General features: G+C 35.8%; 1 protein-coding gene across 1 annotated transcript in view; it reads left to right on the top strand.

The window, feature by feature from the left end:
- The window catches only part of ITPR2 (inositol 1,4,5-trisphosphate receptor type 2), a 438,944-nt gene that overhangs the window by 274,926 nt on the left and 149,522 nt on the right, over nucleotides 1-14,496 (top strand). The window contains exons 38-39 of the mRNA XM_090272941.1: nucleotides 12,727-12,835; nucleotides 13,822-14,009. Coding sequence (XP_090129067.1) covers nucleotides 12,727-12,835; nucleotides 13,822-14,009 — 297 coding nt within the window. The remainder of the gene's footprint in view (nucleotides 1-12,726; nucleotides 12,836-13,821; nucleotides 14,010-14,496) is intronic.

Genomic DNA, 14,496 nt, shown 5'->3' with positions numbered 1-14,496 from the left:
CTGTTGCACAGATGCACTTAAATGCAAGAACTTTGTGGCAAATAGCAGTAATGCCTCAGCTGCATAGCAAAATTTTAGACAGAACTGACCGTGTTTTCTTTAAGATATGTATTTTTAAAAATATTGAAAGAGTGAATTTCTTTAACCTAATATTTTTATTTCAGCTTTATAGAGTTAGTCACATATCATAAAATTCAGCCTGCTGAAGTATACAGTTCATTGAATTTTAGAACATTCACAGATTTGAAACAATACCCACTATCTAATTTTAGAATATGTTTATTACTCCAGAAAGGAACTCTATATCCATTAGCAGCCACTCCCCATTTTTCTGCCCCCAAGTCCCAGAACCACTAACTAATCTGCTTTCTGTTTCAATGGATTTGCCTCTTTTAGACATTTCATATAAATTCGGTTATAAAACATGTGGTCTTTTATAACAGCCTTTTTCACTCAGCATAATGTTTTCAAGGCTTATCCATCTTGTATCATATCATATCAGTACTTCATTCCCTTTTTATTGCCAAATAATTTTCCATTGTATGAATATATCACATTTTATTTATCCACACAATATTTTATGGACACTTGGGTTCCTACATGTTAACTATTATAAGTAATACTGCTATTAACATTCATGTACAAGCTTTTTTAAAAAAACAAAAATTCTCCTGTGCATATCCTTATGAGTGGGATTGCTGGGTCATATGATAACTATATTTAATTTTTAGAAACTACAAAATAGTTTTCAAAGTGGTTGTACCACTTTACATTACCATCAGCAATGTATAAGTGTCACAATTTTCCACGTCCATAGATTTATTATTGTCTTTTTTATTGTATTTTAGCTATCCTAGTAGGTATGAAGTGGTATCAGTGGGTGATTTTTTTTTTTTAAGGAGAACAATTTAATACTGTCCATGCTTCATGAATTAGTTAAATGCATCTCTCTTATTTGTTGACATTTCCATTGCTCTTAATGTGTAAGCAAATATACTGCTTATCTCAATCACTGTTGCCATGTTCTTTACTAATTTAAAGGCAGATCCAACTCAGAGCATATGACATCGAAACTTAAGATGGTGGTGAACTTAGGTACCGTACAGAACATGGAGCAATGAAAAAGGGAAAATGCTGAGAACATAGTTTGATTATAAGATTAAATGTCCAAATTCCTGGTATAATTTATAGTTTCATCTTGCTTTATATGAACTGAAAAGTGGTTTCAAAAGTAATACGACATGCTGCGGGGCTTAGTTGTATTACAGTGCCAGATTAGAAGACATTCTTACTTTTCCATTCACTATAATTCTCATCAGATCTAACATGCCATCGATTCTATCACTAGAAGGAAAATGAATGTTGCCAATTAGGCTGTGACACACTGTTGATTCTAGAGTGACCTGTAATCTGAAATGTTAAAATAGGCGCATTAGAATTTTCGAAATACTACAAGAGAAAGGGAGTTGTGCTTGTTCCCTTCTGTTTTTTTTTCTGTTTTTGGAGGCAAACCATTCATTTATGCGTAACAATACCCAGGGGAGAAAACAGGAGTTTTAACACCTCCAAGATTTGATAAATAACTTTACAAATATGCAGTATAAAGATGATATGTGACATACACGCAATCACATACAGGGATAAAGAGGAGTTAGTTATCGACTTATTCTTTCTTAGTTTAAAGTATTAGATCAGCAACCTATAGTTAACTGAAGTGATTCATTTGCCTCTCCTCTTCAATTCTGTAATTAAAAATAGCTGATTTATCTCAAATTGAATTTATTGAAGATGTTAAGCTTTCTTTCCACCTGAGAATATTTTATCTTGTTTATTTCAAAAGCTAACTTTGGCAGGTGAGTCACAGGCCTTGGAAAATGCATGTCCTCAGTGCAGCTCCAGGCCTGGCACCGCAGCACTGCCGCGCAGCTGGGTGCCATCTCGGCACATGCGCTTTGCGTGTTCTTCTAAAGCAAGTGTTATGTTCTTAGTGCCAGTCGCAGTTCTAGATAAAGCAGTGAAATATATGGCATGGTGTATGCTGTAGGGGATCAAAATGATTTCAAAACAGTGTTCAAAAAGACTGTATAAGCCTAGTCAAAGGCTTTCTGAAAAAGTCTCTGTCTGAGGTAAGCATTTGGCAGTCTGTCCTTCAGTGAGCTCAGGTGTCTTTTGGTTTGTTTGAATGGAGGTCTCATCTTCTTTTGAAAATAATTGTATTGGTGCTTTGACATGTTGATGAATGTTTAAAGAATTCCTAGTTTCCACTGGTTCTAAATCACTGTCTCATAGTTTTCGCTGTGAAATTCTTTGAGAATTATGGTTAACATATAGAACACAATTAGGAGTTCGTGGGGGCAGGTAATTGCTTATATTAGAGTAGGTGAAATATATGGCCTCATGGCCAGTTTGATGCAAGAAAGGATCAAAATTAGGTCTACATAATTTTTGATGTCTAACAACAAACACTGAGTGATTTTGATTTCATAATGGGAAAATGAGATAAAATAGAATTATCTTTAATTTTTTTCATGTATTATAAATTGTGACCCAAACATAATATTTTTAAAGAGAATAGGGACTTTTTCTCTTTTTAAAATGACATATTCACATAATATTAGAAATTATGTTGCTAAGTGAGATTCTTGCATGATGTAGAGTCAAGGTGGTTTCTGTGTTTTTCAGTAAAATATAAAAATTCTATTTCTATAGATAGAGTGTAACAAGGGAAGAACTTGGATTTGATTTTGGCATATTAGCGTATTCAGATTGAATGTTGGAATTGTTCATCTTTACTTTTAAGTGGTCTGACAGTGCTTGTTGGATTTCAACACAACTGCCTCGTTTTAGTCATAGAACAGAGTTAATGAGTTCGTGTACTAAAAATATTTAATATGCAAGTAACATTGACTATACTGTACCTCAAACATTGGCCAATGTTATGAGACATGATCTACAACATATATCTCAGTCCTTAATAGATTGCATTCAACACCAAATTTTACTGGTAAATGTAGTGCTCACTCCTTCAGAAGCATTGATTTATACCTTCATTCAAAAATAATTATTGAGTACGTAATACGCCAGATTTGCATGAGGTGCTGGAATTCATGTCAGCCAAAAAGGAGGGAATAAAAAGCACAGGTTCTGTGTTAACGGTGCTTATAATCTAGTAGGGAAGACAGGAATCATCTAAAGATTGATGTGAATAAATATAAAACTAAAACACGGTGTGAAGTATATGTTGTTATGAGAGGATTGAATGAGAACTGGGTTGGTAAGCTTAGAGAGGATGACCGTGATGTGGTTGAACTGAGATCTAAAGGTTGATTAGGAATCAACTAAGCAAAGCTGGGAGTCCTGGGCAGGTAGGAGGTTGGGGGTGAGGGGCTCTGAAAGCCTGGCTGGCAAAAGGAAATATCATCTGCTGGTGTCTTGAAGGTGAAGGGAACATAACGAGACATTGAAAGTGTTACGTGCCAGGAGGAAGATGTAGATTGGTTCAGAGAACAATGATGACAGTGGTTCGAGATTTGTAGGTGTCAGATCATGAGTGCTCACTGAAGCCACTCTATGGGTTTTGGTCAGTGTTCAAAGAGAGGTAGAAAGCAACAGAACGTAATATGTAGAAAGTGGCCATAGTTATGTTTAATGTAAGTATTTGTAATATAATACTAACTTTTTATGAAAGAATATTACAACATCATTGTTTAGTTATAAAGCATAATCACATAATAAAGACCCGTGAACCACCTCCAGCCAGCTGAAGAATGAGCACATCTTGTATCTATTTATGTGCTCTTGCTGCCCCTCTTGGAGACAACTGGTAGCTCACCTTCTGCGTGCCACCCTGCATGTCTTGTAGGACTTTTTATCTTGTCTCTCTTTTTCACCCTTATGTTTCTAAGATTCATTAAGGTTCTTGTGTATTGCTGTGAGGCTCAGTTTATTCATGTTTACCACTGTATAATATTGCATTCTTGGAATATAGCACAATTTATCGATCCATTTTCCTGTAAGTGGATACTTGGGTTGATACGAGTTTTATGTTTTGTTTTGTTTTTTTAATATTTTATTTTTCTATTTTCTTTATTTTTATTGCATTTTTATCCATTACCACTTATTCCCCGATACTCTCTTCCACCTCCACTTACCTCCTCCCCACTAAAATCACTGCACTGTTATCCATGTCCATCAGTTCTTTTTCTTTTTTGCTCGATCCCTCTGTTTCCAACCCTTATGTTTTGCTTGTTTGTTTTGCTATCAATGCTAATATGAACGTGTAGGATGCGGTACTATGTGTCTCCTGGGGCACATGTTTTAGAATTGCTGCATGAGAACACACATTTTTCAGAGTGGTTGTACATAAAAATCAATTTTCATTCACACAATTGAGCCACATACTTTCAGCATTTGGTTTTATAAGAATTAATTTTTGCCAATCTAGTGGGTGTTAAATGGTGTCTTATTGTAGTCTTAATCTGTGTTTCCATAATCACTAATACAGGTGAACATTTTTTATGTTTTTGGCCATCTGTATTTCTTATATGAAATGCTGTTTCAGTTCCTATGTTCATTTTTGTACCAGATTATTTTTTCTCACCAATTTGTAATCATTCTTTATATGTTCATATGCTCTGAATTCTAGTCCTCAACTATTTTACAACCTTCTCAATACCAAGTGGAGAATGAATTAGAAGGGTACCAGGTGAATATGGAGAGAATGGTCAGGAAACACAGTTTTTTCCTAGTAAACAATTATGGCATGATAATTATATATATATATATATATATATATACACACACACACACACATATATATAATATTTTTCTTATATTTCTTATGTTAAAAACTAGGATAGGAAATTGCTCTGCTCTGATGGAACTTGGAATATTGGTCTTTGTACTAACACTCAGTTGATCTAAATTGGCTTCTGAAAAATTCTGCTTTGTACATGCACTGGGGATGGGTGAAACCTATGCACATGTAGGTGTTATTTTCCTGAAAACATAACATACCTTTCAAGTTTGCTTCAAAGTAATCTATGAAATGAATGCTGTTTTTCAGTAGCCTTTTCTTAAAAAATAATGGAAGGTGGAGTGGGATATTTGTGTCAGCAGTTTGAAAGCTATGGCTATCATTCTGGTACTGGGCATTATAATATCCTATATCTGTTACCAGTTGTGCAAGTCTTATTTTCCTTTCAACATTAAAATAAATATTGCACTAACTGTTTATTTAGCACTTTTTTTTGGATGAAGAACATAAAGCTTTTCATATGTAATTTCTAATCTTTAAATTAGCCTTGCACTGTGGATATTATTATACACAGATGGGGAAACTGAGTCTCAGGACAGTTAAGTAAAATTTTGGAGATCAAAAAACCAGAGACAGAACCAAGCTCTAAACCAATTACACTGGTTTCTGAAACATTGTAATTTCCACTAAGTACACAGCGTTTTAATGCTAGGAGCTTCCCTAAATTACATGTACTACACATTAAATTGTGTGTAGATTCTCTCATTTAATTCTCAAGACAAGACCTTCCTTTGAAGATGTGCAAGGTAGACCTCATCTTCACTGCACAGATTCTAAAAGTATTTCTCTACTATCTTAGGAACTTCTACATATATTCTGAATTTATTAAATTTAGCTTTATACTTCTTTTGTTAAAATGTTTGCATTGATTGATAATTAATGCAAGTGTTAATTTTCTTCTCCCTTTTTAAGGACAATTTCTAATATTGGGGAGAAAAAGGATGAGGTTCTCTCTGTCTCTCAATCCCCTCCCCCATCTTTCTCTCCCTGTACACTCTCTGTTTGAAGGTGGTGAGTCTTCTACCACGTTGTTTTCTGGACAACTCTTCAGATCATGTGCCCTTCTCACTGCCCTTTGGGCCAACACTCCCTTGATTGTAGATCAGTAGATCATAGCTTGGAGCACAAAGACTACACTGAGAACACAAGAGACTCCACAGAAACAGGACAGTGAGTGTAGGATTGTAGAGGAGTGCTGGTCTACCCTCTTGATGTATTATTATTACTTACCTCTTGTTATACCACCTTGAAAAGTTGAACTTAAATATCGATCAATGTGAAAATATGAGAAGAATCACAGCACTCGAACATCTAAAACAGAAAGCTAAATATGACTTTTCTCGTTGTCCAGGAGGAAAACTCTCCCATTGTTATTTCATATTATTATTCAGATCAAGGTTACTTTTCTCATTCATTCCCATCTCTTCCTGCCCCTCCTTTATCGTCCTGTGTTATCTGAGACGTCCCATAATCTGAGTCTATTATTGAGCTATGTACCCCACCATACCATCCTTTAGGGACGTAGAGTCTTCCCAGAAGCTTTGAAATAATCACTTGAAATTCCATTTTCCTAGGCTTTGCTGTGAGTGCATGTTTGCATTTGCTACATAGTGATTTCACTTTTTTCAACAACAAATGGTACTCTAGTAGGGTTCTGTGCTCTATACCAGGGGATTATGGGCTTGACTCTAGTGGCTGTGTGTGCTGCCGTATGACCTTAGTTTTATGAGGTCATGATTTATGATGTGTGAGTCTAGTAGTTTTGCCTCAATAGGGAAATGTTATCTAAAGCTTGCCTCTTCAGCTCTTGCTTATTTAATCCTCTCTGAACTCTTTCTGTTCTGGAGATCAGATGAAGACTGCTTACTCAGAACACTAAACAATTATGAGTAGAAAAATCCATTCTTAAGTACTATTGGTAAGAGGTTACATAAATTCTTGACCTCTGAATTTAAGCAAGACCCTGTATTAGAATGGTTGAAGTGTATGAGTCTGTTGAGTATGATATCAGAAAGTATGTTTCCTAGAAATAAAATACTAATAAGCTTTTATTATACCCCCAAAGAAAATAGTTTCCTTTCTTCCTCACTAGTTATGGGGAACATATTCATCCCCTAAAAAGCCTTCTCAGAAACCCTGTTTGTCTAGAGACTATGATACTTGATAAACCTTGAGTCATGACTGAAGTCACTTTTATCTTCATCAGCATCATTAAAAATTTAAATATTATCATTTGCTGTTTCAGTGTTTAAATTCACTAATGGAATCAAATGTCTGGTGAGGATTTTTTATGTTGAAAACCAGTACGATATGTCTCAACTCTGCATATTTGAAAATTCTTTTAGCATGTGCTGCACAATTGCTTTTTATACCCCCTTTCTTAGTTCCTGCCACATGGTAGAAATGTAATATGTCTTTACAAAGGATATCTTTTAAAAAGGGAAGGAGAAGAGATGGAAGTAGATTGTCATTGTGGTGAATGAATAGTTGGTTTGAAAATTTCCTATGGCCTTTTTTAAATTTTATAAACTTTTTCACTAGACTTGTGGAGACATCCATATGTTTTTCAAGATTATAATGATTGTGTCATTGTGTTGATGAAGAGCATTTTGTGAATGTATGTAATAACTGTTCCTCTTGAAGTTTGTATTTCTCATCTTATGAAATCTGGGGAAAAGCACCTAGGGAAGGAATTGGCCTATACTCCTTGGAGTCACTGACCAAGAAGTTCAAACCATTAGCCAGCTGGATTATAGGAGATGGGCTGTATTTTTCCAGAGGAGTTCCTTGAAGGTGGTGGGCCTAATGTAATTCCATTAGGATACAGCTGTTACAATGACTTATTTGAAATTATAAATGTACCTTTTTACCCCTGGGAATTCAAATGAGGAAAAATATCTAATCAGGCATGGTGTCATTAAATGAAATGATTAAGGAAACACCAGTTAGGCTAATACCAAGCTTAATGTTAAAATGAGACCATGTGGAGACTATGGATATGTGCTATCATCCCCTTGCAGGTCTTGCCCAAGATTATTAGTAGCTAGGCTTTGGTCTTTGAGGGAAATCCCAAAATTGAGCATCTTTAGTTTGCAATTTTTATTACCCTTTGAATCAGTGGAGAACTTGGTTTTCTAGGATTCTGGTTATGTTGTCATATTTTGATGATACTGTTTTCCACAATGGAAAAAATATTACTTTGGATATATATAAGTTTTCCAAGGGAAAGGAAGCAAATGTGGAATCAGCACCTCAGACATCACATTGTTGAACTCTTTACTCCAAATGCTGTTAACTCCCATTAGAGCAAACAGTATTGTCCTGTTTCAAAAACCAAAGAAAATCTTTAGTCCTGCCTAAGACTAATACATATTTGTTATCCTTTTTATACATGAAAGGCACTCATTTTTAAGCTTCTTAATTTTTGATACATTGGAGCCGGTGCAACAGGAAGTGGCCAGGATAAAAGCAGTCCTCCCAGATATTCAGACTGTCAGCATGACTTCTCTGGCCACAGGAGATGTCTTTTTATGGAGATGTTTTGTTGTAATTTCAGAAGGTGATTGTTAGTTATCTTGGCTACATTGCATTTAGCACATCTGGGATGTGTTCACATGAAGACATTGGCTAAAAGCTATGTCTTGTGGCCTGGAATTGACTCTGATATTTAAAAGACTGGAAAGGACATTTTTTGCTTTGGCCTAATCCAACAAAGACACCTTCGATGGGAAGCCCAGTCAGGAATTCATTTTTGAATTGAAGAGCAAGAACAGAAGTGAAACGTCTCAATTGCTGTAGAATTTTTTTCAAAATGGCTTCATGTGCTTTTAGTTCTTTCCCAAATTTCTGCCATGGCAATGAGAGCTCTGAGACAGTAATTTACAACCCTGGCACCAGAATTTCTGACAGCGGTCCTACAATTATTTTATCTGAAATAAAGGAATTCATGGAAAGGACTTACATCTGTGCTATCACACTGAAACCCGTCACAATGGAGAGGGCCCTGAAACCAGTTGGAACCGGTACTTGCGTCTCATCCCTCAACTCAGAGCTAGATATTCGCCAACAGAAACCAGTGCTGCTAACCTTGTGATGTAGTAATATCTAAAATTTTTCAGTCTTAAACGAGGATGACTAAGACAAACAGAACACAGTCCTGTTCTGTCTGAACCTATTCTTTGTTCACTTTTAGCACCAACTGTGGAGTTTGACCAAGGTAGAACCTTATCCACTTTAGTTGAAATTGTAAAAAACATTTTACATAGTGAAATGTACACATATTAGCTCACGAATAAGTAATTCCAAGGACTGATCAGGAGTGAACAAATTAGGATTTTAGGGCCATTTATCATTTATTATTTTTTGCCCTTTTCTTAGTATATAAGAATTTATTTTACTTTGGTAGAAAGGTTTGGTTTAAAGTGAGAAAGTGTATACAAAAGAAAAACTATTCTTCTAGCAATATAAAAGGCACTTTTTAAAACAAATGGTAAATTGCAGTTTTCAGTCTCCCTTTATAAAATATTTTTGTTTATCTCTTTGGGTTTGTGGACTGATGTGGTCAACAGCCTCTCTTACAGAGAATCAAAAGGGACCTTTTGTAGTTCACAAGGACCCAGACCTCTATTCACAACAAGTTCTCTTCCAGAAAGTGACACTGACCTGTGCAATTTCAAGAAAAACAGGCCTGGATTTTCATGCTTGTCAGCTTTATTGATTACAGCTGGGCCAACTGTATCTTATAGGATTAGAGTGATAAGCAGTACATTGGTCTGTAGAGGTGAGAACAGTGATTACTACAACAAACTGAGCTGCCCTTTAAAGAATTTTAGTCCTTTAGTTAAATTTTCTCCCCAACTTACAACTTCAATCCCATAGTTTATGGGTCTGAAAGTTCTCTTACAGCATCTCCTTCTACTGTGATGAGATACATAGTAAAAGTTAATTTGACTCCAAAGAAATGTTTTGTGTTTCCCCCTCTTCAGGAAGGATCATTTTTCAGCCAGATGAAATTAATTCAACTTCTAAAACTTTCTCTTAAAAGAAAAAAGGGAAGCACTTTTCATTCCTCATGTCTCCTCTAGGTGCTCCACTTAGATTTCATAGGGATAGTGGAGTCGTATTCATTGGTGGGATAATTATTATACCTCACTGTCTCCTCCAAGACTAGGCATCACCTTTAGTCACTAAACTCCTATATAAAACAGTCATAAAGGCAGTAAGTGTGAAATAGGGAGTTATCATAAATGTTTGTGTTCTAAAACAAGTATCAATAAATAAAAGTTGCTATAAAGATAAACAACTCCAGACACTTGGAGTGTCTATTAAAATTCTTGGCACTGTGACATTTGGGACCTATTTGTTGTGCACTGGCTGTGCACAGGGTAGCTTTGCTCTGATGACCATACGGGTTAATAGGGGAGGTACACATGTAAAGCCTCTTCAGTGCCGGCTGTTCTCTCTTACGTGTTTCCACAGGGCCTCATATTCATTTCTGTGGTGGAACTGACCTTACTGTAAACTCCTTGAGGGGAGAGTTATATCTTACTCAAGTAATTCCTAAAACACAGTAGGTACCTACTAACTATTTGTAAAAAGAAAAGGGAAGATAGGATGTGTCCACAAGTAGGATAGAGGAGCTTTTTAGGCAGAGAGTATTAAGTGAACAAAGAGAAAGACTGTGGTTGAGAAATCATCACATAGTTCACCTTGGTTCAAGTATAATATGTGAAGGCACAGCAGAAGCTACAGTTGAAAGATTGAATAGGTAGGATTTCACAAATCATTATCAAGTGGCGGGGGGTTGGGGGGTAGTAAATAGTAGTAGGCAGCCGTCGGTCTCGAGAGACGATGGTGTAGCTTCTTAAGAGTCTATCTGCACCTCCGAGAATGGCTGTGCAGTCCGACTCGGGAGTGACACGGTATCTGTCTCCTCCCGTGTTGAATCGACATCTTACGATGACGCTGGAGTGTCCTCTCCAGTGGAGCTGAAGCTACAGAGCCTGGGCAGGGTGATATGGAGGGTCTGCTGTTACCCATGCAGCAGACCCCCCCTCTCTTTGCAGCTGAAGGATCCAAGGGAAAGACGGAGTCAATACAGCTTGGCTTCAGGTGCGCCGCAGGAGTTGCCGGTGTTGACTACAACGTCAAACCGCCTTAGGGACTCCGGCTCCGGATTTTCTGTCGGGGTTTACTCCCTTAGCCTTTCCCCTGAAGAGGTATGCCGCAAGGCAGCGGAGGTTTTTTGGAGTCAGAGTTTTCCTTCTCTGATGTACCCTGACTGGAAGATCGAACCAGCGACACTTAGCTCGCAGGCCGACGCTCAATCCACTGAGCTAAACCAGCCAGGGCTAAAAAAAAAAAAAAAAAAAAAAAAAACTGTATTATAGTTCTACATATTGCCTACATATTATTTTTTTAAATGTTTTTATTTTTTCTATTTACATATTCTTGTTGGACAAGAAAATAATAAGCTTATTCATTTTAAAAATCGTAACTAAATAAACTTGTTTATTTATTCAACAAACATTCATAGAATAACAAACATGTATCAGGTACTTTGGGGTAGTAAATGATCCCTTAAGTTTGCAGCCTAAATGACCAAAATGATTGTGATCTCCTTAAAATACATGGAAATTAAAGGAACAGGTTTAAGAGAGAAGGACTACGCTGTTCTGAGAAATTGAGTTCAAAGTGCCAGCAGAACTCCATCTGTAAGCAAGGAATTCTGAGGGGAAACAGGATGAGAAGCTTAGGAGAACAAGGTCAAGGCGGGAGGAAGCACATTTGACAGTCAGATCTATAGAAGTGACCACACAACTACGGATAAAATGAAATTGACGATGGGGAGAGAGAAGAAGGGGAGAGCTGGATAACAAGGAAACTGAGGACAAAATCTTAAGGGCTTGAGCAAGAAGGATAACCAATGCATGAGACAGAGACAGAGATAGAGATGGGAGCTGGGGGGCAGGGGAGAGAGAAACAAAAGAGAGAGAAGCAATGAGAGCCACTGGTCACAGCATGAAAGGGAAGTGTGCTCGGGGTGGCGGCGTGCAGCAAAGTCTGGGGAAACAGCCTAGATTTTGCAGCAAGGCCTGAGGTCAGGTCTTGCTCTCAAACTGTTAACTGTGTGATGTGCTGCTAATTACATAAGCTCTTGAGCTATAGTTTTTGTACCTGCATGGTGGCAATAATACCTCAGTAGTTGATGTGGTAATTTAAACACTTTAAACAAGTATGCTTTAAATAATACTTTATAAATTATTCTGGTCTAGTAAAATAATAATAATCAATAAAACAGAAGATTTTAGGTTATTTATATTTCTTAAGTACATGTGAGTGACCATAACGTAAAATAGATTATTTTAAAAATGTCTTGTAACCAGTACAAATCTGAAGACTTAGGAATTTTAAAATTGCTTGTTTTATAAAGGAAGGCACTGTTTTTACCCACTATCTTTTGAATAAAAGTGTTGGAGATTAAATATGATACACTGTTTTATCAAACTTAATTCTTCTAGCTCTTTTACCAAGCTCCTCTAAATAAGGCTTTTGCTTTTCAGTTCTTAGGGTATTTGTTAATCTCTTTCTCTTCAAGTGCCACTAATGTTCTTACCAACACTGGGACCCAAAGCTTTTGAACCACCTCAATCAAATTCATAGCATGTGTGATTTTCTTAGTACAGTCTAAATACTATGTTTTATTCTTTATTTCCGGAAGAAGCAAAGTTGTTATTTTCTTGGGAAATACTTGCCAAATTTTGTTTCTAAAAATATTATGCAGTATAAAATTAACTTTTTCTACATCTCCACATCATTGATGAAATGCATTTGCACTTTAAGGTACTGATATTCTTTTCTTTCATTAGGAAAAGAAACAATAACAGCACCTTTCTTGTTCTTTTTATTAGGGTAACACATTAAGAAAAATACTCCTGAATCGATACTTTAAAGGGGATTATGGAGTTAGTATAAACGGACACCTTTCTGGAACCTACGGCAAATCTGCACAAGGGGGAGGCAAGTCTTTTCATTTTTTTCTTCATTTTAAGATTCTCACAGCATCTTCAGGCTGGTACTCTAGTATTTTACTTAAAATAGCACAAATATAAAAATTTTTATTTAAAATGCACTATTATCAGCCATAAGAAAGGCAATCCTATTTGCACCAATGTGGATGGACCTTGATGGCATTTTACTAAATGAAATAAGTCAGACGGACAAACACAAATACTTTGTAATCTCCTAGTGTCTAATCTAAAAAAGAAAACCAAACTCACAGAAACAGAGGAGATTTGTGGTTGCCAGAGGTGGGGGGTGGGGAGTAAGGACATTAAATCAAAGTGGTTAAAAGGTACAAACTTTCAATTATAAATAAATCCTGGGGATGTAATGTACAGCATGATGGCTATACTTACTGCTGTGTTGTGTATCTGAAAATTGCTAAGAAAATAGACTAGAAGTTCTCATTGCAGGGAAAAAAATTACAACTATGTGAAGTGGTGAATGTTAACTAATCTTTTTATGCTCATCATTTTGCAATAATACATATATCAAATCACTATGTTGTACACCTTAAATTTATTTTATGTGTCCACGTGTCTCAACAAAACTAAATAAATGAAAAGCACTGTTAAAAACCTTTCTACCATTTTGGGTTCATAAAACAACGCATTTAAACATTAGAATTAATTTTGTCTTTTAACTTTGGAAATTAATTAAACCATAATTTTTTTAAATATATAAATTAAAGACAAAAATCAAGCTAGTTTTCTTTCACTAAAATATTTTTTAATAAAGAAAAAACATTTACAGATGGTATGCATTTAATAAAACATCATGTTTTTACAAACCTTTGATTTAAAAAATCCAAGCTTCTATTATATTTAACTTTGTAAGGAAAGAGTCCCAATTTTAAATATTGTTAAGGTCTAAGAATTTGAAAACCTTATATGTTAATGATGTCTGTAATTAAGGTTTATTTAATTTATATTTCCTAATTATAGGAAGCTTTTCTGGACAAGATTCAGATAAGATGGGGATCTCAATGTCAGATATTCAGTGTCTCCTGGATAAAGAAGGTGCTTCGGAACTTGTCATCGATGTTATAGTGAACACCAAAAATGACAGGATTTTTTCAGAAGGCATTTTACTTGGCATTGCCTTGCTGGAAGGAGGAAATACACAGACTCAGGTACCTGCTTATCATGATGGACATTACATTTGTTGTTTGCATTTCTAATATACTTGTCATAGAAACCAAGGGAAAATAATGTTTTTTCTTTTAGCTTCTCATGACTATACATATACATACGTAAAAACCAATCTTATATCACATTCTCCTTATAAATTTATTTGACTTGCTATAGAAACTACAGAGCTTCACAAGTATTCAATGAAGCAAAACATTCCTTAGAAGCATCCTTTCTAACATTAATACCAGAAACTCAGATTTGCTTAGGGAAATTTTAGGCTGACTTTCAGCAGATAAAAAATGACATTTGACTCATCCAAGAAGTAAATGTAAATGTATTAATTAGAAGAGATAATATGCAGAAACTCCTCCCACAGTATTTGGCATTACAGCAGGTCTCAGTAACATTCACCACCCCTCCCAACACTTCCCACCCCGTATATATTTTTAGAAGTTTAGAACACTGACATTACTGTTGCCCCCGAAT

This window comes from Furipterus horrens, unplaced genomic scaffold (genome assembly GCF_987537825.1).
Source record: "Furipterus horrens unplaced genomic scaffold, mFurHor1.1.pri manual_scaffold_4, whole genome shotgun sequence".
In the NCBI taxonomy this organism is placed as follows: Eukaryota; Metazoa; Chordata; class Mammalia; order Chiroptera; family Furipteridae; genus Furipterus; species Furipterus horrens.
Note: the sequence above shows the minus strand (reverse complement) of the source record. Positions and strands in the feature narration are given on the sequence as shown.